Source organism: Lithobates pipiens, unplaced genomic scaffold, assembly GCF_037356315.1.
Source record: "Lithobates pipiens isolate NorthernLeopardFrog02 unplaced genomic scaffold, aLitPip1_a1.2 Scaffold_35, whole genome shotgun sequence".
Lineage (NCBI taxonomy): Eukaryota > Metazoa > Chordata > Amphibia > Anura > Ranidae > Lithobates > Lithobates pipiens.
In genome coordinates, this window is record NW_027507811.1 from 858,986 (window position 1) to 885,116 (window position 26,131).

At 50.1% G+C, this 26,131-nt stretch overlaps 2 protein-coding genes across 2 annotated transcripts in view; both read right to left on the reverse strand.

Moving 5' to 3' along the window:
* Positions 1-26,131, reverse strand: part of LOC143956057 (uncharacterized) — a 143,404-nt gene that overhangs the window by 35,065 nt on the left and 82,208 nt on the right. The window lies entirely within an intron of this gene.
* LOC143955428 (uncharacterized) overlaps positions 1-26,131 on the reverse strand; it is a 231,063-nt gene that overhangs the window by 24,476 nt on the left and 180,456 nt on the right. The window contains 1 exon segment of the mRNA XM_077465476.1: positions 16,664-18,076. Within this exon segment, the coding sequence (XP_077321602.1) occupies positions 16,664-18,076 (1,413 nt within the window).

Consider the following 26,131-nt stretch of genomic DNA (forward strand, 5'->3'; position numbering starts at 1 on the left):
GTACCACTACAGGATTGTCTAAGACAATTTCTGAGGATTTTTCAATGATAATTGACACTGCTGCAACTGCTCGTACACAGGACGGTGATCCTCTAGAGACAGGATCGAGAGCCGCCGAGAAGTATGCTACCGGCCTTTGTTTGATGTGTTGTTGTGTCAACACCCCTGTTGCGTGTCCCGTGATTTCAGCAATGTACAAATGAAATGTTTTGGTATAATTTAGGGATCCCGATCGCAGGTGCCGAAATTAGTAACCTTTTTAAGGTGCTAAAAGATTCATGACCTGCTTCTGTGAGTACATAGGGTACTATTTTCAAGCAATCATATAATGGCTGCATCAGAGAACTGGCATGTGGTATCCATTGTCTACAATATGACACCATTCCCAGAAACATACGAAGTTGCTTAAAGTTGCGTGGGACATTCATTTGTCTTATGGCCTGGACTCGGTCTTCAGTGAGGTGTCGAGTACCCTGGGATATACAGTGGCCCAAAAAGACAACCTTTTTCTGACATACCTGTAACTTAGTTCTATTCACCTTGCACCCTTTTTCAGCCAGGAATTGTAACAATGATAGAACAAACACAATTTAGTAAATGCACCTTTTCAGTTCATTAGTACAAGTCTTGGCTCAGGTCATTTGCATGTCAATACAGTTTGCTTTACATTCTCACTGACCTGGTCAGAAAGAAGGGGGGTCATTTGAATGGGCTGTCAGCAGCTGTGAACAAACTTCACAGGACACATCAGTATTGCATACTCCACACCCCCCACACTCACAAAATTAGGTCAAAGATGACCTCTAGATATGACACCTACTAACATGTTTTCTATCAGAACCTGTACTTCTTGTTAAACCCATAACGTCTGTTTGGTAAGTTTGAAATTCTTTCCGAGATCCATCCCTCCTCTTTAGCCCTGTTGGATACCTTAATTAAACATTGTATTTGTGATACCCATCTGTTCTGTAGGACCTCTCCCTGTCTGTCTCTCCTTATATTCTCCCAACCTTCTACACTTAGCCCATTTTCTCCATCCATCCCCAATTTCTTGAGAATCCTATTTGTGCCTTGTGCCTTATCCTTCCCATACAACATTGTAATTATGTCTTTAACAGTATAACATTTCTGAGATTCCTCCTGGGGTATACCATGTGTCTGGCCCATTTTGACAGTCTTGCCTAGGTGACGTTTGGATCACTTACTAAGTGTCTCGTTGCCTTCTCCTCCTAGGGTGCCAAAATACTAAAAACCTCTCCTAGATGAGATTTCTGAAATCGAATTACTTTATATGCTAGCCAACTGACAAATATTATGACCAGACTGACGGCTACAACATATACAAGCATTCCCTTTTGTGGCCAAACACATATAACTAGATCTCCGGGTGTGGAGACCTTATTCCCTTCCCATTACCATGGAATCTCTCAGCATTCGTTTCTTATTCCTGCTTTATCGAGGCAGTCAGGACTTATACTTTCAACCCGTTTTTAGGCTCATGAATCAAAAAGCGTATATCAAACTTAAGTGTCGGACCCCCAAAGTACTCTTACGAGTTAAGGGCGCATTCCGTTACCCATTGGGATGATATATGTTTCAATTCACACCATACAAACAGGGCTTATTTCATTCACAACAGACAGATGACAAGTAGACAGACAAGAAACAACGGTAACATAAGCCAAAATATTAAGTTCAAGACCTGCTTACTACAGAGGTTGGTGTTTACCTGAAGAACAATTCAGACAGATCAGGTGGGCACAAATCTAAGAAGCACAGAGTTTATAAGAAAATAAAGCTTTTCTTACCTGCGCAGGATTTGTCTGTGGTTCTTGATGTGCCCGACCTCTTTGTTCCGTCCTTATGTTCGTTCGCCTCTTGTAGTTTCTTTCTGCAGGTCCCTGTTCGCGGCGCCAGAAATGTTAGGTGTGACCTCAACAAGTCACCTATTTGTCAGGTTATGTTACCGTTTCCCAATTGTTAGTTAGAGTTCTTATCTAAGCAAAGAGACACGGAGGTATTCAGTATTTCTGCTCAGAAGTCCGTGCTTAACTCTGACTCTGAGGCTCTGTATTACATCTCTTTTATAGACAGAAAAAGGCAAGCATCAGCAATGTAAAAAAAACAACATTTTGCAAAGAAAAGGCAATTCTCCGGGTGTTATCAGCTGATAAGACAATCTTCTGGGCGTAGACTGCTTTTTAGGGCTGATGCGGCCTCTCCTTATGCGTACGTGACTAAAGATGATGATGAGTCCTTATTTTACTGAGAAGGATAGAGAGAGACAAGTATTTAGTATAACATACTGTCAACCATTTTGTTTCCACATACCTTGATCCTTACATGGGCGTCGGTCTCACGACAACAGATTCCAGATGGTAACGGAGAAGATTATAATGGCCAGTTTTAAAAATGGCCGTTTTGGCGGGAGCACTGATTTTAATGACGATTAAAGTAAAAAAAAAAAGTGAAATATTCCTTTAAATATGGTGCCTGGGGGGTGTCTGTAGTATGCCTGTGAAGTGCCCCGTGTTTCCCGTGTTTAGAACAGTCCCTGCACAAAATGGCATTAAACTGAAATAACATCATTGAAAACTGCTTGCGGTTTTAATCTTATATCTGGTTCCTGCAATATGGATGAAAATCATTGAGAAAAATGGCATGGGTAACCCTCCCTGCCCATTACCAGCCTATTTGGGTCTTGTACGCATATTAAGGGGAACCCCGTACCCATATTAAAAAAAGGAAATGCGTGTGGCCCCCAGGCCCTATATACTCAGAACAGCAGTATACAGGCGGTGCAAACAAGACAGGGACTGTGTAGGTTTGTTGTGTTAAGTTGAATCTGTTTGTCATTTTCAACTGGTACATTTTTAAAGTGTAGCTCCAGTCAAAAAAACTATTTTTAAGCTTTTTGGAAAACATAGGGAAGGGTTATCACCCCTGTATAATTTGTTTTGTCGTCCGTCTTTTTTCATCTCACTTCCTGTTGTCTCCTTCCGTTTGCAAGTAGGAGATGTTTGTAAATTGGATGTTTGAAAGTAGGGGCCTGCCCTATATGCTCTGCAGAAATGGCGGAACAAGGTGTTGGTTTTGCCACAACATTGTAAGCCCTCAAAGTGACTCTTGGTGGGCACTGGAGAGCCCTGCTGTGAACGATTATATCAAGAATTGTAATTACATGCCATTGTTGAACAGTGGTAGAAAAATTGACCTTTGGTGGTTGTGGTGCTGGTGCCACAACACTATAAGTCCTTACAGTTACTCTGGGTGGGCACAGGAACGGGCCCTCCTGTTGAATATTATATCAAGAATTGTAATTACATGTCCCTGTTAAACAGGGGTAGAAAAATTGGGCCTTAGGCACTGGTGCTGGTGCCACGACACTGCAAGCTCTCCCATATACTCTAGTTGTAGTGCAGGAATTAGCCCTGCTGCAAAGCATTGCATCAAAAATTGTAATTAAACGCCCCTGTTAAACAAAAAAATTGGGCTGATGGCATCACCCAGAACCAAAAATGTTCTTCCAACATATCAGCGGAGGAGGAAGAGGATAGACAATCAACATAACAGGACAGTCACTCAGCATCAGCATAGGCAGTCTTGAAGGGATGTGATATTTAAAAAAAAAATTATTCGGTTACATCAGCTTCAGGTGCTTGGTAGCTGTGGGTGATCCAAGACTGATTCATCTTTATGAAGGTCAGTCGATCAACCGAGTCGGTGGACAGGCGCACCCTGTGATCAGTTACAAAGCAACCAGCAGCACTGAAGGTTCGTTCCGAAAGAACGATGGGTGCAGGACAGGCCAGTAGCTCAATTGCATACTGTGCAAGCTCTGGCCAGTGATCCATCCTCAAGACCCAGTAAGCCAGAGGATTTTCGGTGGGAAAGGTGTCCAAGTCTGACCTTGCCCCTAGGTATTCCTGCACCATGTAAATCAGACGCTGGCGATGGTTGCTGGAACCGATCATACCTTGGGGCTGCGGACTAAAAAATTGTCTGAAAGCATCGGTCAGACGGCCACCTTCTCCACCGCTCCTTCTGACCGATGCCTCAGCAACAAGTTGTCCAGGACCAGGAGTTTGTAACCTCCCAATCTCTGGGAACGCGTTGCACAGACCTTTCTGCAAGGCCTCCCGGAGATGTCTCATCCTCTGCTCCCTCTGCGATGGCAAGATAAGGTCGGCAACCTTTCCCTTGTACCGGGGATCAAGGAGAGTGGCCAGCCAGTAATGGTGCCTCTCCTTGATCCGAAGAATACGAGGATCCTTCCGCAGGCTTTGCTGGATCAGGGAGGCCATGCAGCGTAGGTTAGCTGAGGCATTCGGTCCGGAGTCCTCTGGGTCACTAAGGACAACATGATCCGCAGCTACCTCCTCCCAGCCATGTACAAGTCCACGGGTTTCTTGGGACTGTAAATCATCCCTACAAGACTGCTGCTGTTGCTGAGTGCCAGCCTCCACCTCCATGCTGACACAATCATCCTCCTCCTCCTCTTCCTGTGTGATGGGTGGCTCAGCAGGAACACTGTCTGGATAAAGGGGGCCTTGAGAGGCAAGGAAGTCCTCCTCTTCCTGCCTCTGTTCTGCCTCAAGTGCCCTGTCCATTATTCCACGCAGCCCGTTCTTTCTCCCTCAAGATACCTCACCTTCACCAACTCCCGAAAGACATCACCCGCCACCTCATGCACGGGCAGGAACTTGCCCCTAGTGGACACTAAGCACCGCACGTGGCAGGTGTAATAAAGGCAAATTATACTAACTAAAAACAGTGACGACAACTCATAACCCCTCCGGGCCCTGAAGTCACCATACACCCTCTCAGAATAGGTAAGGGCCCGGAGACGGGGATAGCCAATGGCATCCCCAACCTCCCCCAGAACCTCCAAGTTGAAAGGGCACTCAACCAAAAAGTGGTCCATGGTCTCCAGTGCCCCTCCACACTCGGGACGAGGACAGCCCCTGTCCTCAAGACTCCGGTACTTTAAATTCGACCTCACATAGAGCCGTCCGTGGAACGCCCTCCATGCAAGATCGCAGAACTTGGCCGGAATTCTGTTGGAATTCAGGAGGGCTAATCCCTCCCTAAGAACCCTGTCCGGACAATCCCTTAAGGCTAGGGGTCTCAAAAAGTCTGAGGTCATGACCTGTAGGTACAGCTTGCGCCGACCCAATGAGCCCACCTCCAGGGCCGTTATCCTCCACCGCCTCAGTACCTTTAGGGCTGTTGGAACATAGGCGGGGAGGTACCCATGAGATCTCCGTAGATCACCGGGGCGACCACCCCCCTCCCACCCACTCAGGAAAACCAGAAACCAGTTCTTACATGAGCGCTCCTACAGAGAGGGTTCGTCCTGAAAAATGGATTGTAGGTTGAACTTAAGAAACACCACAGTAAAAAAAAACGTGGGATTAATCATGTCCAACCCACCCTGCCTCCTCTGTTGGTACGTGACCTCCCTCTTTATCAGATTCAGCCTGTTTCCCCACAAAAGCAGGAAGAACAGACCGCAGAGCGATCTTGGCAGAAGACAAACGTAGCTGACAAAGAGGAATTCAGGAAGCAAATAGGTTTTGACCAGACTCACCCTTTCCCTCAGTGACAGCATCCAGCCCTTCCAGGCATTAACCTTTTGGGTGGCACTCACCAGCCTGCGCTCTCAGTTTAGTTTGGGATAATCACCCTGGCCAAAATGAATGCCCAGAATCCTAATTTCCGGCCGGGGCGCGGGGAACACGTCCGGGAGGGCAAACTGCTCACCCTCCCTCCCCAACCAGAGAACTTCACTCTTAGTCCAGTTGACAAACGAGCCGGACGCCTCGGAGTAATCTCCAATCTGTGTTTCCACAAACTGGGCCTCCTTTCGGCTAGCCACCACTACCGAGACGTCGTACGCATAGGCCACCACCCTTACCGCCTTGTCCGGGCCACTGCAGGGCTCCGCCTGGACCCCCCTCAGGTGTCCGCAGTCTAGCCTCCTTATGAAGGGGTCAACCGCAAAGACATAGAGCAGGGGACTCAGCGGGCAGCCCTGCCTAACACCAGAGTCCACCGAAAAGGTAGGACCCACCCAACCATTGACAAGAGGGAAGCTCTCAGCCCCCCTGTACAAAACTCTGAGCCAATCGATGAATTGATCAGGCAGACCGTATCTCCCCAGGAGAAGCCAGAGGTACTCATGGTCCACCCGGTCAAAAGCTTTCGCCTGGTCCAATGCCAACAGATACCGCCCGTCACCAGTTGCCCTGCACCTTTCCACAGCCTCCCGGACGTTAAGGACAGCACTAAAGGTGCTGCGGCCAGGAACTGTGCAGTGCTGGGAAACAGACAGCAGCTTGCCTGCAACTGCAGACATACGCACAAATAGTATCTTTGCCAAGATCTTTCTATCCGTGGAGAGAAGGGCGATAGGGTGCCAATTCTCCACCAGGGACGGATCTTTCCCCTTTGACAGAAGGATCAAGGCCGACCTTCTCATCGAGGGAGGAAGCAGGCCGGATGCCAAACACTCGCTGAACACCTCCCTCAGACAAGGAGCCAAGATGCCCTTAAAGGTCCTGTAGAACTCCGCCGTGAACCCATCAGGACCCGGCGACTTCTTTAGGGACAAAGAGTCTATGGCCTGCTCAACTTCGGCCACTGAGATCTCTTCTGTCAAAGAGCCAAGGGGGTCAGACCTCACCTCAAGTGGAGTCTCATCAAGAAATTTCTTGGCCTTTTCCAGGTCCAAAGGCTTTTTCCTCAGGATGTCCGAAAAGTGGGCTCTGACGATCCCCAGGATTCCTGGCCTGGACCTCACCAAAGAACCCGAGGGATCCCTCAGTCCGTGTATAACCGTCCCACTCACCGTGTCACCACAGCTCTTGTAGGGGTCTGGGTTGGTGAACTTCCCGTAATCCCTCTCAAGAACCAGGGAGGCGAGATGGTCATACTGACACTCCTTCATCTGAAGCCTTGGATCTGAAATCTGGTCCTGAGGGCCACCATCAGAAACCAAGCGGTCAAGCCGCCTGCGCAACTTCTGGTAGGCCTGGTACCGGGAAGCTGCCCAACGACCAGAGACTTCACGGAAGAAGCCTTCCGACCTCTTCTTCACTACTTCCCACCATTCCTGGCGAGAGCAGCCGCTCTTAAGGAGTGAAGCTTGTTCCATAAAGAAGTCTTCATGGGCCGACCTGACTTCAGGGTCCTCAAGTAGCGACCCATTTAGTCGCCACAGGCCCCTACCCTTCTGAGGGGTGTCTGCCACATTCAGAGTGACCGACACCATACAGTGATCGGAAAACTCGACCGCATGCAGCACAGGAGCTGCAAAGGACGAGTCCCCCTTCAAAAAAAACCTATCTAATCTACTCTTGCTACTACCTCTGGAGTATGTGAAACCAGTGAGGTTGGGGAAGTGGCGAACGTGCACATCAACCAACCCGGCCTCCCTCACTATGCGATTCAAAAAAATACTATCATATCCCAGAGGGCCTGAGGTGCCTGCCCGGTCCTTTGACCTGGTGACTAAGTTAAAGTCACCACCAAAGACCACCTGCTGGGATGTAAACAGGTATGGTTTCAGCAGCGTAAGAAGGTCCTTCCTCCCTCTCCGTGACTGGGGACCATAGAAATTTATGAGGCGGAGAAATTCCCCTCTCACGACTGCATCCACAATCAAACACCTACCAATTTCTAATTCAATCACTCGTCGACAAGCCACCGAACCGGTCTTAAAAAGGACCGCAACACCACTGCAGGGCTCAGCCGCAAGAGACCAGAGGGAGGGCCCATATCTCCACTCCCTCTTTTCTAGGTGCATCTCTGCCACAGATGCCAGCCAGGTCTCTTGCAAAAACAAAATGTCGGCTTAAACGCGGCGAGAAAATCAAAGGCTGAAAACCTAGCCGCCACAGAACGCACACTTGCAACATTAATCGTCGCAAGGCATATTGGAGCGGGTACCGTCATCCTTAGTGATTAAAGTTTACGTTCCTCTCTATATTGCATACCTAGGTCAATCCTCCTCAGAGTCAGAGGACAAGACCCCGAAACGGTTCCATTGGGCGAGCGAGGGACCCCCACCCACCCCCAGACTGGTGCTAGGCTGGGGGTCCTCGCCACCCTCCTTCCGCAGGCCCCTCCTCTTCCGCTTTTTAGCTCCCTCCGTCTGACCTCCCACTAGATACGTCTTTGGGGCGCTTATTCACCCCCTTACCCACCTCAGGTGTCCATTGGGACACCCCCCCCCCCCGGGCCGACCACCCACTATCTCCGTAGTGGCGGGAGGAGGCATAAGGAGGGCTGCCGGATCCGGAGGCGGACGCGGTACATCTGGGGGGGAAGAAACGGGTGGGGGAGGGGAAGAAGAGGAAGGTGGTAGGGGATGGGAAGGGGAGGCAGGGAGGGGGGAAACAAGAGGGGGGGAGGGGAAGGGGGAACCGGGGGAGGGGGGAGGATGTTTTTTAACAGAGGGCTTTTTAGGTTTAGCCTGTTTCTCAGCTGGCTTTCCTACCGTCGCCCCGTCGGGCACAGGGCCGGACGGGGCCGGGGAACTTACTGACATACCTGCCGATGCAGTGCCTGCCCCCTGCTCACGCCTGGGGGGTCTGACCCTTTGAGGGAGGGGGGCACCCTCATTCTGTGGCCCAGAAGGATTGGGATCCCCACTTTGTCTAGGGACCCGCCCACCCTCCGGGCCTAGAGCACTCCCCTCAGCCTGGCACCCCATAAAAGCCTTGGGGCAGCGGCTGAAAGGGTGCCCCATTTCCCCACAGAGGTTGCAACCCTCAGGTGAGTGGCCGAAGCCATTACACCTCACGCAGCGAGGCATAGTGCAGTCCGCGCTAAGGTGTGCGGGACTGCCACATTTGAAACACCGATGGGGCTGGCCAGGGTAGAAGACCAGGATCCGGTCTCTCCCTATGAATGCGTTCCCGGGTACATGCGCCACGGTATTGTTGTGGCGCTTGAGCCGGATCCTGACCAACCAAGCACCCGTCCAGACCCCGCGCTCGTCCAAATTCTTCCTCAACCCTGTCTGGAGCTGCCGATACCGCGCCAGCCAGGCTGCGATGTCCTCAGGAGGAAGGGACTCGTTTCTAACCAAGACGGTCACGTTTTTTATCTCCTCTTGCCTCGAAAGAGGCACTACACGGAAACCTTTCCATGGATCTGACTTCCTGACGATCTCGTACAGGGTCAGGAAAAGCTCCATAGAGACCACGGAGACGAAGCTCACACCGAACTCCTTGCTGTTCGCGGGATGTATGACCGCGAACAAGTCAGAAACTTTAAAGCGCAATCCCAGCAGGTAGTCAATTACTTGACCCCTACTGGGACACGCGGACGTCCCCTCCCACCTGAGCTGCATCACATTCCGCCTGCGCCTTTCCGGACCCCCTGTACCCCTTGACCAAGCCTGCGCTCCCTGGAGCTGCTCCTCAGGGGGGGCCCTGAAGTTCTGGGCACCAAACTGGCCATACAGGGGGCCCAGAGGGACAGAGGAACCTGCCACCTGGGCAAATGAGCGCCCAGCTTTCAGGGCACCTAAGAGGTTTGCCTCTTCCTGCGTGCCCAAGATGGGATTCGGGACTGTGGGGGAAGGGCTAGACCCCCGCTGAGACGAGCCCATGGGCTCTGACGGAGCAGCACACGCCCCCCCCCCCCACTCCCACCCTCTACCCTCTTCCAAATAGGCACCTTGCTCCTAACCACCTCCATAGATGGAGACGTAGTCACACCCCCCACAGCGGCGGAGGCTTGAGAGGAAGCCACCTCCATCTCCTGAGCCATATCCTGCTCCTGCCGCTGAGACCCCTCCAGCTCCCTGATAAAGCTTAGGGCCGGGCATTCTCCCCCTAGCTCCCCCATAGGGGACTCCCCCCAACTTGTTTGCTTACCGGGTAAAGCTTCACCGGAAGATTCTGGGGCACCCAAGGCAGAGTCCCCGAGACTCCCAGAGCTCTCACCTGGCCTAAGGGAGCAGGAGAATCGGCTGCCAAGGCCCGGGGTGTCCCCACCTCCTCAGCACACATTTCCGCGACCTCCGGGGCCACCACGAGCGGCACTTCCGGGTCACGGAGGTCACTTCCGGCCACACTCCCGGAAACAGGAAGTGACACATCCAACTCCCCGCCCCCACCTTCCCTAGTGTCTGCAATGGATGTCTGTCCACAATGTTCCTTCTGAACATAGTCCGAGCTTGCCGGCACCTCCCCCTCACTACATGCGGCCGCGGCGGGGGCCGGCATTACGGTCGGCACCCCTCGCACTGTCTCGGATGCTGCGGGCTCGATCGGGGCCACTGGGGGGGCCGCACAGCAACGTCGTCCACCAACCTCCGGCCACCAGCCTTTACAGGTCCCTCCGGGTGGCCTCTAGTGAGGACCACCACCAGCTTCCTTCCATGCTGTTCCGTCTGACTTGCCTCTCCCCCGGAGCTTCCCTGCGCATCATGGGGTGCCCTACCCGGATCTACCTGCTTCACAGCTTCTGGCAGAGCAGGTGAAACAACAGGGATCCGGGGACCCTCCGCACCTACGGCTCCAGGGGCCACGCTCACCCGGCTGGTCTCCACCTCGGGGCGCTGATCTTCCTCACCCATCGAGACTACTTCCTCCACCGGGGTTCGCAGCTTCTCCTCCATTTCCAGCAACGCTTTCTGGTAAGAGCCTCTCCTCCTGGCTGCCTGGGATCCCTCCTGGCTTGCTCTCAGGAGCTCTTTTTTCACTTCGAAGAGGAAGCCCCTCTCACCAACTCCGCTTTCGTAGAGACCGCCCAGCAGCCGCCACAGGTCTCTGCACTCATGTTTCAGGCCTTCAATGGTACTGCTACTGCTACTGGCTGAGCGGTCTCTGCGGTTCCGCAGGTCCGCTAGCCTCTCCGACTTCAGTACATAGGCCACCGTGGCCTTCTGTACAAGGACTTTGATCCTTGTCCGGCGCTTCTGCATCCTCCCGGGGTCCTCTCCCGACTGGGCCCAGGTCCAGTCCAGCAGCTCAAACTGCGTTTGCAGGAACAGTCTTTCCTCCCTGGAGAGGTCTTTCGCTCCAGGGGGATGAACCACGGTCCCAGGCCGGGAAGAGGGCCCCGGACCTGGGCTGGCTGACGCCATCAGCTCCCACTCCTCCTCCAGCTCTCTGGAAGCTCTCACTCTCTCAGGACAGGTCAGAGCACGCAGACAGCACGCACAATCTCCTACCGCTGACTGCAAGCTCTATTTAAAACGAGCAAGATAGTTTGCTATATAGGTGGATATAGCGGTGTATACTGGGTTCAGAGCATGCAGACAGCACGCACAATCTCCTAACACTGACTGCAAGCTCTATTTAAAACGAGCAAGATAGTTTGCTATATAGGTGGATATAGCGGTGTATACTGGGTTCAGAGCATGCAGACAGCACGCACAATCTCCTACCGCTGACTGCAAGCTCTATTTAAAACGAGCAAGATAGTTTGCTATATAGGTGGATATAGCGGTGTATACTGGGTTCAGAGCACGCAGACAGCACGCACAATCTCCTAACACTGACTGCAAGCTCTATTTAAAACGAGCAAGATAGTTTGCTATATAGGTGGATATAGCGGTGTATACTGGGTTCAGAGCACGCAGACAGCACGCACAATCTCCTACCGCTGACTGCAAGCTCTATTTAAAACGAGCAAGATAGTTTGCTATATAGGTGAATATAGCGGTGTATACTGCGGTCAGGGCACGCAGACAACAACCACTACAGAAGAGCAAGAACGAAAAATCTGCCGATAACGATCGGTGTATACTGTGTTGAAGGTACACAGAACACCCACTAACTGCTACAGATGCCAACACACTACACAAGGCCGCCGCGCTGGCGGCCTTATATAGTGTGGGGCGTGTACTACACAGCCTGAGCTATGATTGGCCATAGGCATCCTACCTGTGGCCAATCATGGCTCTCCTTGCTGCCGGCACTGTGATTGGCCAAGCATGCTGGGTCACAGTGCATGCTTGGCCAATCATGAGCCAGCAATGCACTGCGCCATCGCAGTGCATTGTGGGCCATGAGCGCCACACGAATTTGGCACGAACGGCCCATAACGTTCGGAATTCGCCGAACGGGCGAACAGCCGATGTTCGAACACGAAGCTCATCCCTACTAGTGACTGTATGACTGGCATGGTTCTAATACTCTACTTTACCTGACCACTGCACTCTATACACAGGGCTGTATATGATATACTCCTGACCACTGCACTCTATACACGGGGCTGTATATGATATACTCCTGACCACTGCACCCTATACACGGGGCTGTATATGATATACTCCTGACCACTGCACTCTATACACGAGGCTGTATATGATATACTCCTGAGCCCGTCCCTCTGATAATTCGGAAATCCCAAGATTCGAAAATCGATAATGTGGAGATTTGGAAATTCGAAAATAAGAACGAAAATCCGAAATTTCAAAAAGAATTAAAATCCGAAATTGAGGAAACCCCGAAATAATAACGAACTACCCAAAATAACAAATGCTGCATCTAAATGAATGAAATGTAACGAATAATAAAAACTTATAATAATAATAATTTAAAAAAACTGTTTTGTTATCATTAGTTATTCGTTTAGACGGAATTCGTTATTTCGGATAATTCGTAACTTTGGATAAATTCTTATAGATTATGTTCACAGCTAAATTTGAAAGGAAATTCTGATACCTATAATTTAATAGCTCGTTATTATTCCTTATTATTTCGGATTTTCTTTCTTATTTTCAGATTTTTGAAATTTGAATTTTCGCCTCTTCCGGATTTTCAAATTTATTCTAAAATGAATTTCGATCATAACTAATGCCCCGAAAATAACAAATGAAATGAAAATGAACATGTTTTGGGGCAGTGCACATGTCTGCAGTTCAGTAGATGATAAATTAGACAGAAAACCCGCAGACGTCACTCGCTAACGAGCTTTTAGATATTTTACGAAGCTCCAAGGATTGTCTATGGAAGAGGAAATATATATGTTGTAAACGCCTAGAAGAGGCCACTTGGCATCCCGGAGTGAGTCGGTCCTTCCGCTGGTGAAATAAAAGGTTTGTTTGTGTACGAGGAACACCTTAATCATCACCACCATTTTATTCTCCAGGGCCTCGGCTTTCAGATAATATATGTTTGGGGGGTTTTACTAATCTTCAGGCCCAAAATGTGCAAAAACATCTCTGACAGTGAAAGGGTTAATGTGAGCTGGATGGGATCACACATTAGAGCTCCCCCTAGCTGCAGCCTGGTAATAACATTGCTGGGAGGTCTATTCATTTATCTGATACATACTTCCCATCTTTATATAAACGTCTCCTGACATTTAGGGGTCTATTCATAGTTACATAGGAGGTGAGGTTGAAAAAAGGCACAAGTCCAACCCATGTGTGATTATATGTCAGTATTACATTGTATATCATGTATGTTGTGTGATTATATGTCAGTATTACATTGTATATCATGTATGTTGTGTGAATTATATGTCAGTATTACATTGTATATCATGTATGTTGTGTGATTATATGTCAGTATTACATTGTATATCATGTATGTTGTGTGATTATATGTCAGTATTACATTGTATATCATGTATGTTGTGTGATTATATGTCAGTATTACATTGTATATCATGTATGTTGCAGTCGTTCAGGTGATCCTTGCCGCTCTTACAGTAAAAAACCCTCTACATAGTTTAAGATTAAACCTCTTTTCTTCTAATTCTCTTTTGTGAAAAAGTTTTCTCCCTATTGTGGGGTCACCAGTCCAGTATTTATATATTGTGGGGTCACCAGTCCAGTATTTATATATTGTGGGGTCACCAGTCCGGTATTTATATATTGTGGGGTCACCAGTCCGGTATTTATATATATTGTGGGGTCACCAATCCGGTATTTATATATTGTGGGGTCACCAGTCCGGTATTTATATATTGTGGGGTCACCAGTCCGGTATTTGTATATTGTGGGGTCACCAGTCCGGTATTTATATATTGTGGGGTCACCAGTCCGGTATTTATATATTGTGGGGTCACCAGTCCGGTATTTATATATTGTGGGGTCACCAGTCCGGTATTTATATATTGTGGGGTCACCAGTCTGGTATTTATATATTGTGGGGTCACCAGTCCAGTATTTATATAATGAAATCATATCCCCTCTCAGGCGTCTCTTCTCCAGAGAGAATAAGTTCAGAGCTCACAACCTTTCCTCATATCTAATATCCTCCAGACCCTTTATTAGCTTTGTTGCCCTTCTTTGTAGTCGCTCCATTTCCAGTACATCCTTCCTGAGGACTGGTGCCCAGAACTGGACAGTATACTCCAGGTGCGGCCGGACCAGAGTCTTGTAGAGGGGAGAATTATCGTTTTATCTCTGGAGTTGATCCCTTTTTAATGCCAATATTCTGTTTGCTTTGTTAGCAGCAGCTTGGCATTGCTGAGCCCATCATCTACTAGGACCCCCAGGTCCTTCTCCATCCTACATCCCCCCCAAGAGGTTCCCCTCCCCCCAGTCTATAGATTGCTTTCAGATTTTTACCACCCAAATGCATTATTTTACATTTTTCTACATTGAACCTCATTTGCCATGTAGTTGCCCCTCCCCCCATTCATCTGTTCAGATCTTCTTGGAAGGTTTCCACATCCTGCGGAGAAGTTATTGCTCTGCTTAGCTTAGTATTGTCTGCAAATACAGAGATTGAGCTGTTTCCCCCATCCCCCTCCTCCAGGTCATCTATGAACAAATTAAATAGGATTGGTCCCAGCACAGAACCCTGGGGGACCCCACTACCCACCCCCGACCATTCCGAGTACTCCCCATTTATCACCACCCTCTGAACTCGCCCTTGTAGCCAGTTTTCAATCCATGTACTCACCCTATGGTCCATGCCAACCCACCTTACTTTATACAGTAAACGTTTATGGGGAACTGTGTCAAATGTTTTTGCAAAATCCAAATACACCACGTCTACGGGCCTTCCTTTATCTAGATACACCACATCTACGGGCCTTCCTTTATCTAGATACACCACATCTACGGACCTTCCTTTATCCAGATACACCACGTCTACAGGCCTTCCTTTATCTAGATACACCACGTCTACGGGCCTTCCTTTATCTAGATACACCACGTCTACGGACCTTCCTTTATCTATATACACCACGTCTACGGGCCTTCCTTTATCCAGATACACCACGTCTACGGGCCTTCCTTTATCTATATACACCACGTATACAGACCTTCCTTTATCTAGATACACCACGTCTACGGGCCTTCCTTTATCTAGATACACCACGTCTACGGGCCTTCCTTTATCTAGATACACCACGTATACAGACCTTCCTTTATCTAGATACACCACGTCTATGGGCCTTCCTTTATCCAGATACACCATGTCTACGGGCCTTCCTTTATCTAGATACACAATGTTTACGGGCCTTCCTTTATCTAGATACACCACGTTTACGGGCCTTCCTTTATCTAGATACACCACGTCTACGGGCCTTCCTTTATCTAGATACACCACGTCTACGGGTCTTCCTTTATTGAGATGGGAACTCACCTCCTCATAGAAGGTTAGTAGATTGGTTTGTCAAGAACGATTCTTCATGAATCCATGCTGATTACTGCTAATGATAGCGTTCTCATTACTAAAATCTTGTATATAGTCCCTAATCATCCCCTCCAAGAGTTGACATACTATTGATGTTGGGCTGACTGGTCTGTAATTCCCAGGGATGTATTTTGGGCCCTTTTTAAATATTGGAGCTACATTGGCTTTTCTCCAATCAGCTGGTACCATTCCAGTTTGTAGACTGTCAGTAAAAATGAGGAACAATGGTCTGGCAATTACTTGACTGAGTTCCCTAAGTACCCTCGGGTGTAAGACATCTGGTCCCCGTTATTTATTAATGTTAAGTTTCCCAAGTCTAATTTTAATTCTGTCCTCTAATAACCATGGAGGGGCTTCCTGTGATGTGTCTTGAAACATAAAACATTTGCATAGAAATTCACCCGGGGAAAGTACATTCCTTCTGTGTAATTGGGGGAAAGATGAACGTTATTAGAATATTTGCTGTGCTGGTCGAATGGTTTCCATTAATTTAAATAGAAATGATTGCATTTGGCCACTAGATGGAGATAATTTCTATGGTACTTAGCGCCATCTAATGGCCAAATGTGGTATTTTCTGTTTTACATCAATGGTCAATATTAAAATCACAGGGCCAGATTTTTGCCACTAGATGGAGCCGATGATCCAATATTTGTCATGACTGGATGAATGTGTGTCACATTCGTTCTACAATTTATTTTAAAATAGATCTCTAAATGTCTGTGAAATCTTCCCCCACAAAATGTACTCAGCCAATGAGAGGTAATGACTCCATTTTTATTTTTCTCCTGCTATCAATGGCCGACACGGTACAACACTTCATCCATGTCTTTGGTGATCTCTGATCTCCTTATCAACTGTTTCTTCCATGATGAAGATCAGCCATGGAGTATATCTGAGGTGTATATCAGGGGGTGCTTCTTCCCCACATGTCCAGCAACATTCATATACAAGACATTTCCCACACTCACTAATACACCTCGAGGGTTGTGTGGGACCCCCTGATGTACAGGAAGACAGGACTTCAGTGAGGAACATTTCCCTCACTCAGGACAGGAATATGGCTTCTCCCCCGTGTGAGATCTCTGATGTGTTTTAAGAGTGGACTTCTCTGAAAAACATTTCCCGCACTCAGGACATGAATACGGCTTCTCCCCCGTGTGAGACTTCAGATGTCTAGAAAGATGTGACTTGTCTGAAAAACATTTCCCGCACTCAGGACAGGAATATGGCTTCTCCCCAGTGTGAGATCTCTGATGTACGGAAAGATGAGACTTCTCTGAAAAACATTTCCCACACTCAGAACAGGAATACGGCTTCTCCCCTGTGTGAGACTTCAGATGTACGGAAAGATGTGTCTTCCGTGAAAAACATTTCCCACAGTCAAGACAGGAATACGGCTTTTCCCCCGTATGCGATCTCTGATGTATAAAAACACTGGACTTTTCTGAAAAAAATTTCCCACACTCAGGGCAGGAATACGGCTTCTCACCCGTGTGAGATCTCTGATGTATTAAAAGACTGGACTTCTGTGAAAAACATTTCCCGCACTCAGAACAGGAATACGGCTTCTCCCCCGTGTGAGATCTCTGATGTATAAAAAGACCGTTCTTCAATGAAAAACATTTCCCGCACTCAGAACAGGAATACGGCTTCTCCCCTGTGTGAGATCTCTGATGTATGTAAAGAGCGGACTTCTCTGAAAAACATTTCCCACACTCAGAACAGGAATAAGGCTTCTCACCTGTGTGAGATCTCTGATGTATAAAAAGACTGTTCTTCACTGAAAAACATTTCCCGCACTCAGAACAGGAATACGGCTTCTCACCCGTGTGAGATCTCTGATGTTTGTAAAGGGTGGACTTCTCTGAAAAACATTTCCCACACTCAGAACAGGAATACGGCTTCTCAGCCGAGTGCAATCTCTGATGTGTGGCAAGCCTGGTCTTGCACGCAAAACATTTCCCACACTCAGGACAGGAAAAAGGCTTCTCCCCTGTGTGAGATCTCTGATGTATGGAAAGTCTGGACTTACGTGCAAAACATTTCCCGCACTCAGAACAGGGAAACTTCTTATCTGTTGGAAAAACTGCACTGTCCCTCACAGTCCGAGGTCCGGCACCGTCCCGCACAGTCTGAGGTTCCTCAGGATAAGAGGAATACGATGGTCCGGCACCGTCCCGCACAGTCTGAGGTTCCTCAGGATAAGAGGAATACGATGGTCCGGCACCATCCCGCACAGTCTGAGGTTCCTCAGGATAAGAGGAATACGATGGTCTGGCACCGTCCCGCACAGTCTGAGGTTCCTCGGGATAAGAGGAATACGATGGTCCGGCACCGTCCCGCACAGTCTGAGGTTCCTCGGGATAAGAGGAATACGATGGTCCGGCACCGTCCCGCACAGTCTGAGGTTCCTCGGGATAAGAGGAATACGATGGTCCGGCACCGTCCCGCACAGTCTAAGGTTCCTCGGGATAAGAGGAATACGATGGTCCGGCACCGTCCCGCACAGTCTGAGGTTCCTCAGGATAAGAGGAATACGATGGTCCATCTACACTGTGTGGTGCCGGATGGACATTTGAGGTAGTCGGGTTTTCTCCTGGACTATACTGTGTGATGTCCTCATCTTCTACTTTACAGTCTGGAGACAAAGTGAGACAATCCTCTGAGGTTTTCCTCATCTCCCGTCCATCTACTAAAATAGAAATACAAAGATTATTACTAGACATCAGCTGATGAAATGTACAACACGGAGTATATAGTGCAGGGGTCAGGAGTATGTAATGTACAACACGGAGTATATAGTGCAGGGGTCAGGAGTATGTAATGTACAACACGGAGTATATAGTGCAGGGGTCAGGAGTATGTAATGTACAACATGGAGTATATGGTGCAGGGGTCAGGAGTATGTAATGTACAACATGGAGTATATAGTGCAGGGGTCAGGAGTATGTAATGTACAACATGGAGTATATAGTGCAGGGGTCAGGAGTATGTAATGTACATGTAGCACCCCGGTGTTTAGGAAGGGTGGCTAATAAATGTAGTTTGCGAGGTGGTAGTTATCCTTCCTGATTGTTAGGAGATCTACTGATTCCTCTTTAATGTTGGATTGCTGCACCTTTTCTCTTCTGTCACTGGGTGGCACTAGATTGACAAGGGTATATCAAGGTCATATTATGAATGGATGGGGGTGTCTCAGACAAGTGTCAGGGGTTTCTTTGGTCCCTTGGCCTGCTGGGAGAGCCTATGTATTTGGGTGGAGTCATGTGATCTGGGTTCTGTGCCACCTGGACGGCTGTCTGGGTGGACGTGTGTTATGTCCCCGGGTTGCTAGACCGGAAGCTGCCTATCCCGGGGGAACACCTGGCTGCTAGGCTGCCTGAGGCCTATCCAGGAGCAAGAGAAGCAGCGCAGGGTTGGGACTGCAGGATTGGAATCCAACCGAGTTGAGAAGGTTCAGTCAGATGGGGAACCAGTTGTGGTCGGAGGTAGAGGGGAAGCTGTCACCACTAAGGGGCCATCCACCTTGTTACCAGAGACTACAGTTAGTAAGCTGGAGCCGGTACCAGAGCAATCTTCTCACCAGCCGGGGATGAGGAAGAAGTGGGAAAGCTTCAGCAGGTGTCAAGCCAGGGGCCCAGCAGAATAGCGGGGGTGATGCTTGAGGAATATACAGTGGGTTAGCTGTAGAAGAGCTCAGGAGTAGTGATGGACGAACTTCCGACAGGACTTTTCGCGAATGTGAACTGCGAACGTGGCCAAAAGTTCGAGAACCGCAAAGTTCGCGGTGGGCCCCATTGACTTTAATGGCAGGCGAACCTTAAAAACCTCCAGGTCATATTTTCAGCCACAAAATACTTACTAGCTGAGCACACATAGTCCCACCACATGGACACTGACATAACACATGTATGAGGTGAATCTGGGATCGACAACGACAAGCATTCTTTTTTTATCTGTGAAATTTTGACAATTCAGGAACTCATGAAGGCCATGGAGGAGAGGCAAGGTCAGGGCAGGCTATGAAGATGGTGCAGGAGATGATCACCGAACCGTGATAGAGAGCACTGACACCAGCACCGTGATAGAGAGCACTGACACCAGCACCGTGATAGAGAGCACTGACACCAGCACCGGGATAGAGAGCACTGACACCAGCACAGTGATAGAGAGCACCGTGATAGAGAGCACTGACACCAGCACAGTGATAGAGAGCACTGACACAGCACAGAGAGCACTGACACCAGCACCGAGATAGAGAGCACTGACACCAGCACCGAGTTAGAGAGCACTGACACCAGCACCGAGTTAGAGAGCACTGACACCAGCACCGAGTTAGAGAGCACTGACACCACACCAGCACCATGATAGAGAGCACTGACACCAGCACCGAGATAGAGAGCACTGACACCACACCAGCACCGAGATAGAGAGCACTGACACCAGCACCGAGATAGAGAGCACTGACACCAGCACCGAGTTAGAGAGCACTGACACCAGCACCGAGATAGAGAGCACTGACACCACACCAGCACCGAGATAGAGAGCACTGACACCAGCACCGAGATAGAGAGCACTGACACCACACCAGCACTGAGATAGAGAGCAATGACACCACACCAGCACGAGATAGAGAGCACTGAGACCACACCAGCACGAGATAGAGAGCACTGAGACCACATCAGCACGAGATAGAGAGCACTCACACCACACCAGCACCATGATAGAAAGCACTAATACCAGCACAGAGATAGAGAGCACTGACACCACACCAGCACCGTGATAGAGAGCACTGACACCACACCAGCAGCGTGATAGAGAGCACTGAGACCACACCAGCACCGAGATAGAGAGCACTGACACCACACCAGCGCCGTGATAGAAAGCACTAATACCAGCACAGAGATAGAGAGCACTGACACCACACCAGCACCGTGATAGAGAGCACTGACACCAGCACCAAGTTAGAGAGCACTGACACCACACCAGCAGCGGGATAGAGAGCACTGAGACCACACCAGCACCGAGATAGAGAGCACAGACTCCACACCAGCACCGTGATAGAGAGCACTGAGACCACACCAGCACTGTGATAGAGAGCACTGACACCAGCACCGAGTTAGAGAGCACTGACACCACACCAGCACCGAGATAGAGAGCACTGACACCAGCACGAGTTAGAGAATACACTGACACCACACCAGCACCATGATAGAAAGCACTGACACCAGCACAGAGATAGAGAGCACTGACACCAGCACCATGATAGAGAGCACTGACACCAGCACCGTGATAGAGAGCACTGACACCAGCACCGTGATAGAGAGCACTGACAACAGGACCGTGATAGAGAGCACTGACACCAGCACCGTGATAGAGAGCACTGACACCACACCAGCACCCAGATAGAGAGAGAACTGACACCAGCACCGATACCAGCAACTCGCTGCGGAACCCAAAAATATCACACCGCTCAACCTCTTCAAAAGGGAGGGTACGGTCATATATTACGGTTTGCTTTTTTTAAAGGAAGTGAGTCAAAGGTAGAAAAAAGGTCTGTGTGCTCGATTAAATAAATCGTTTATAGAGTTATATATATATACATGGTCTACTGGTCACATGTGTTGAATTCCTCCGAGATCCATGCCTCATTCATTTTTAGAAATGTGAGGTAGTCAACACTGTCGTGAGCTAGGCGAGTACGCTTATCGGTCACGATCCCCCCTGCTGCGCTGAATGTCCTTTCGGACAGAACACTGGACGAGGGGCAAGCCAACAGTTCGATTGCAAATTGGGCAACCTCTGGCCAGAGGTCAAGCCTGCCCACCCAGTAGTCCAGGGGTTCATCACTCCTCAGAGCGTCCACATCAGCCGTTAACCCGATGTAGTCGGACACCTGATGGTCTAGGCGTTCCCTGATGCTGGATCCGGATGACACCTGTCGATGGGTCGGCTGAAAGAATGACCTCATATCCGAAGTCACCAACACATCTTCAAACCGCCCTCTTCTTGCAGGCGCTGTTGGATTGGTACCCGCAACTCTTTCTCTGGGAGTGGGAATTGCTCCTCTGCCAACACACGCAAAAGCAGAATGCAGCATTTCTCGAAGCAAGGCCTGGAAGTGCTCCATTTAGACAGCCCTCTGTGACGGCGGTAACATTTCCGCCATTTTGTGTTTGTACCGGGGTCTAAGTACGTTGCCACCTAGTACTGGTCCTTGACCCTTATGCTTCTTATATGGAGCATGAAGGCCCCCATTTGCACTAAACTTGAAGCGGTGTGGTGGCCTGGCTCCTGCTCATCATCCAGGATAATGTCGTCCTCTTCATTCTCCTCTCCCCATCCACGCACAACAGGGATCCCAGAAAGGTTTAAAGCATGCTCTTCTTGCTCCTCCTCCACCATCCTCCTCTGACTCCTCTTCAGACTCCTGTTGTTCACTTGTCTCAGATAGAGTAGCCCCCCCTGGGAATTCATCCAGTATTGCGACTTCCTCATCTTCCTGCTCCTGCTCCTCCACAGCTTGATCAATGACACGATGCAATGCACGCTCCATAAAGAAGGCATAAGGTACCATGTCACTGATGGCGCCATGGCTGCGACTGATCAGTTTGGTGATCTCATCAAATGGCCGCAGAAGTCTGCATGCGTCGCTCATGAGCAGCCACTGGCGCGATGAAAAAAACCCAGCTCCCCAGAACCTGTTCTGCCGCAGAGTTCATACAGGTAGACGTTAACTGCACGTTTCTGCTGGAGCAGCCTATCAAGCATATAGAAGGTTGAGTTCCATCGCGTCGGGCAATCGCAAATAAGACGTCTGACCGCCAGATTGTGTCGCCGCTGAATGTCAGCAAGGCGAGCCATGGCCATGTAAGATCTTCTGAAATGGGCCGAGATTTTCCTTGCCTGCCGCAAGATATCCTGGACCCCAGGGTATTTGACAAGGAATCGCTGCACGACCAAGTTTAAGACGTGTGCCATGCATGGCACGTGTGTGATTTTGCCCTGTTTCAATGCGCTAAGCAGATTGGCACCGTTGTCAAACACCACTTTACCAACTGTCAAATTGAGCGGTGTTAGCCACTGATCTGCCTGTGAACGCAAAGCTGAAAGGAGTTCCGGGCCAGTGTGGCTCCTGGCTTCCAGGCACAACAGACGCAGCACGGCATGGCAACGTCTCCCCTGGCATGTCGAATAGGTTCTGGGGAGCTTGGGCGGCGCAGCAGAAGAGACGATAGCAGCGGAAAAGGAGGAGTCAGCTGAGGAGAAGAGGGAGGAGGATGGAGTTCGAGGAGGAGAAGAAGAGGCAGGCCTACATGCAATCCGTGGCGGTAAAACCAAATCTACACGGGTGCCATGGGTTACATGCTTGCCGGCCGTCAGACGGTTTACCCAGTGGGCAGTAAAAGTTATATACCTTCCCTGCCCGTGTTTGCTAGACCACGTGTCTGTGGTCAGATGTATCTTGGCACTGACACTGTGTGCCAGAGATACATTCACTTGCTGCTGAACATGGCCATATAGCTCTGGGATGCCCTTCTGTGAGAAATACTTCCTTCCTGGGACCTTCCATTGTGGAGTTCCAATGGCCACAAATTTTAGAAAGGCCTCCGAGTCCACCAGTTTATATGGCAGTAGTTGGCGGGCTATCAGTTCTGACAAGCCAGCCGTCAACCGTTGGGCAAGAGGGTTATCCGGCGTCATCATTTTTTTACGCTCGAACGTTAGGCCCATGGAAGCCTGCCTTTTTGCAGAAAAACGTGAGCTTGGCATGATGGAAGGTGGAGTGGAGGACAATTGTGAGGAGAGAGGAGAAGTAGAAGACGAGGCTGGACGATGAGAGCCTGCAGTGTGGCTTTGTGTGTTCCGTTGCTCCCACTCGGCTCGGTGATGGCTGCTCATGTGCCTTCTTAAGGCGGCCATCCCTAGGTGAGTGTTGGGCTTACCGCGACTAATGCGTTGACTGCAAAGATTGCAGATGGCAACGCTATTGTCAGCAACGGACACGTTAAAAAAAGCCCACACTGCGGAGCCATGTGCCGGTGTCCTGGGAGCGCCAGATGTGACCGTACATGGTCGATGACTCGCTCCTGATACATTTGCAGTCTGCTTTGTCCCTCCTGTGCAATGTAAGTTATTCCTGCTTCTCCTCCCTATCTGCTGGTCCATATCTCCCTCTGAACTCCCCTCCTCTTCCTCTCTTGTGGGCACCCACGTGACATCACTAGACACGTCATCATCGACGTCACCTTCCCCACCGCTATAAGTAGAGATCTCGGAGTAGGCAGCAACATCGGGGACCAACCTCCTCCTTGGGCTGATCTGGGTACTGTCGTCAGACTGCTGAGTGGCGGTTGTTGCTGCCTCCTCTTCCTGATCCAATACCAAGAGTGGCTGCGCATCAGAAATGTCCTCTTGATATGGATCGGAAAATAATTCCTGTGACTCAAGCGGAAGGTATGTGGTGGTGGTGGTGTTGTTGTTGGTGGTAGTGTCTTTGGGGGTGCACGCAGCAGAGAGTGAAGAAGAGGGTGCAGATCGAGAGGATGAGGAGGGTGCAGAAGAGTTAGGCGGCGTACACACGGGCGGACTGTCTGCCGAAACTAAGTTCGTCAAACAGTCCGCTCAAACTTTTGAATGAACGAACTTGCCCACACACGGCACTTTTTGAGCGGACTAATACGGCAAACTAAGTTCGTCGTACTAAGTCCGCGCAACTTTTGAAATGAACGGACTCGCCCACACACGAGGGGACAGTCCGCTCATTTCGAGCGCGTGTCAAGGTAGGCTCCGCCGCCTGGAATGGACTTAAAGGGGAACCCAAACGCCGAAAAAAAATCGGCGTGGGGGTCCCCCCAAAGTCCACAACAGACCCTTGTCTGAGCACGCTACCCGGCCGGCCAGGAAAGGGGGGCGAGCCGTACCACCCCAAAGCGCCTTGTCCCCATGTTGATGAGGACAAGGGCCTCTTCCCGACAACCCTGGCCGTTGGTTGTCGGGGTCTGCGGGCGGGGGGCTTATCGGAATCCGGGAGCCCCCTTTAATAAGGGGGCCCCCGGATACCGGCCCCCCACCCTATGTGAATGAGTATGGGGTACAATGTACCCCTACCCATTCACCTGTAAAATAAAAGTACCCAAAAAAAAACACACAACACACGAGATAAAGTATTTTATTGCACAGCTCCGCGCGGCCACTTATATTGTGACAATGGGGCGGTGTCACATGGTATATGTCACATGGGTTGGTCACATGGTGACCCCGCCCCTTACGATGTCATAGTCCCCATGTGACATCAACCCATGTGACCAACCCATGTGACATATACCATGTGACACCGCCCCATTGTCACTATATAAGTGGCCGCGCAGCGCGGCTCTGGCATTCCGGCCGGAGAGAGCGACGTGTCAACATCTCCTGGAGAAGAAGAAGAAGAAGAACGGAAGGCGGCGGCGACGGCAACGGCGACAGGAGACCGGGCCACCGCCTGTAAAAGAGCTATAAGAAGGCGCGTGGCCCGGCAGAAGAACCGAAGAGGGGGACAAGACCCCTGAAGTCGGGAGAAGAGGCCGGCGGCGTGGAGGAAGAAAGCCGGACTCCTCCGCTAGCAAAAGAGCTACAAGAAGATAGCGGAGGAGTCCGGCGAGAAGACCCCCGAAGATGGAAGACCCCCGGAGCTGTGCAATAAAATACTTTATCTCGTGTGTTGTGTGTTTTTTTTGGGTACTTTTATTTTACAGGTGAATGGGTAGGGGTACATTGTACCCCATACTCATTCACATAGGGTGGGGGGCCGGTATCCGGGGGCCCCCTTATTAAAGGGGGCTCCCGGATTCCGATAAGCCCCCCGCCCGCAGACCCCGACAACCAACGGCCAGGGTTGTCGGGAAGAGGCCCTTGTCCTCATCAACATGGGGACAAGGTGCTTTGGGGTGGGGGGGCCGCGTGGCCCCCCCTTCCCCAAGGCACCCCCCATGTTGAGGGCACGCGGCCTGGTACGGCTCAGGAGGGGGGGCGCGCTCGCTCGCCCCCCTTTCCTGGCCGGCCGGGTAGCGTGCTCGGACAAGGATCTGTTGTGGACTTTGGGGGGACCCCCACGCCAATTTTTTTTCGGTGTTTGGGTTCCCCTTTAAGTCCATTCCAGGCGGCGGACCCCGCGACGTCTCCGTCGCGGGCCCCGCCTACCTTGACACGCGCTCGAAATGAGCGGACTGTCCCCTCGTGTGTGGGCGAGTCCGTTCATTTCAAAAGTTGCGCGGACTTAGTACGACGAACTTAGTTTGCCGTATTAGTCCGCTCAAAAAGTGCCGTGTGTGGGCAAGTTCGTTCATTCAAAAGTCATTCAAGGGTCTGTTGTGGACTTTGGGGGGACCCCCACGCCGATTTTTTTTCGGCGTTTGGGTTCCCCTTTAAGTCCATTCCAGGCGGCGGAGCAGACTTTTCTCTGGGCGGGAACAGTCCGCTCATTTCGAAAGTACAGCGGACTGGCACACACACGGGCGGACTGTCCG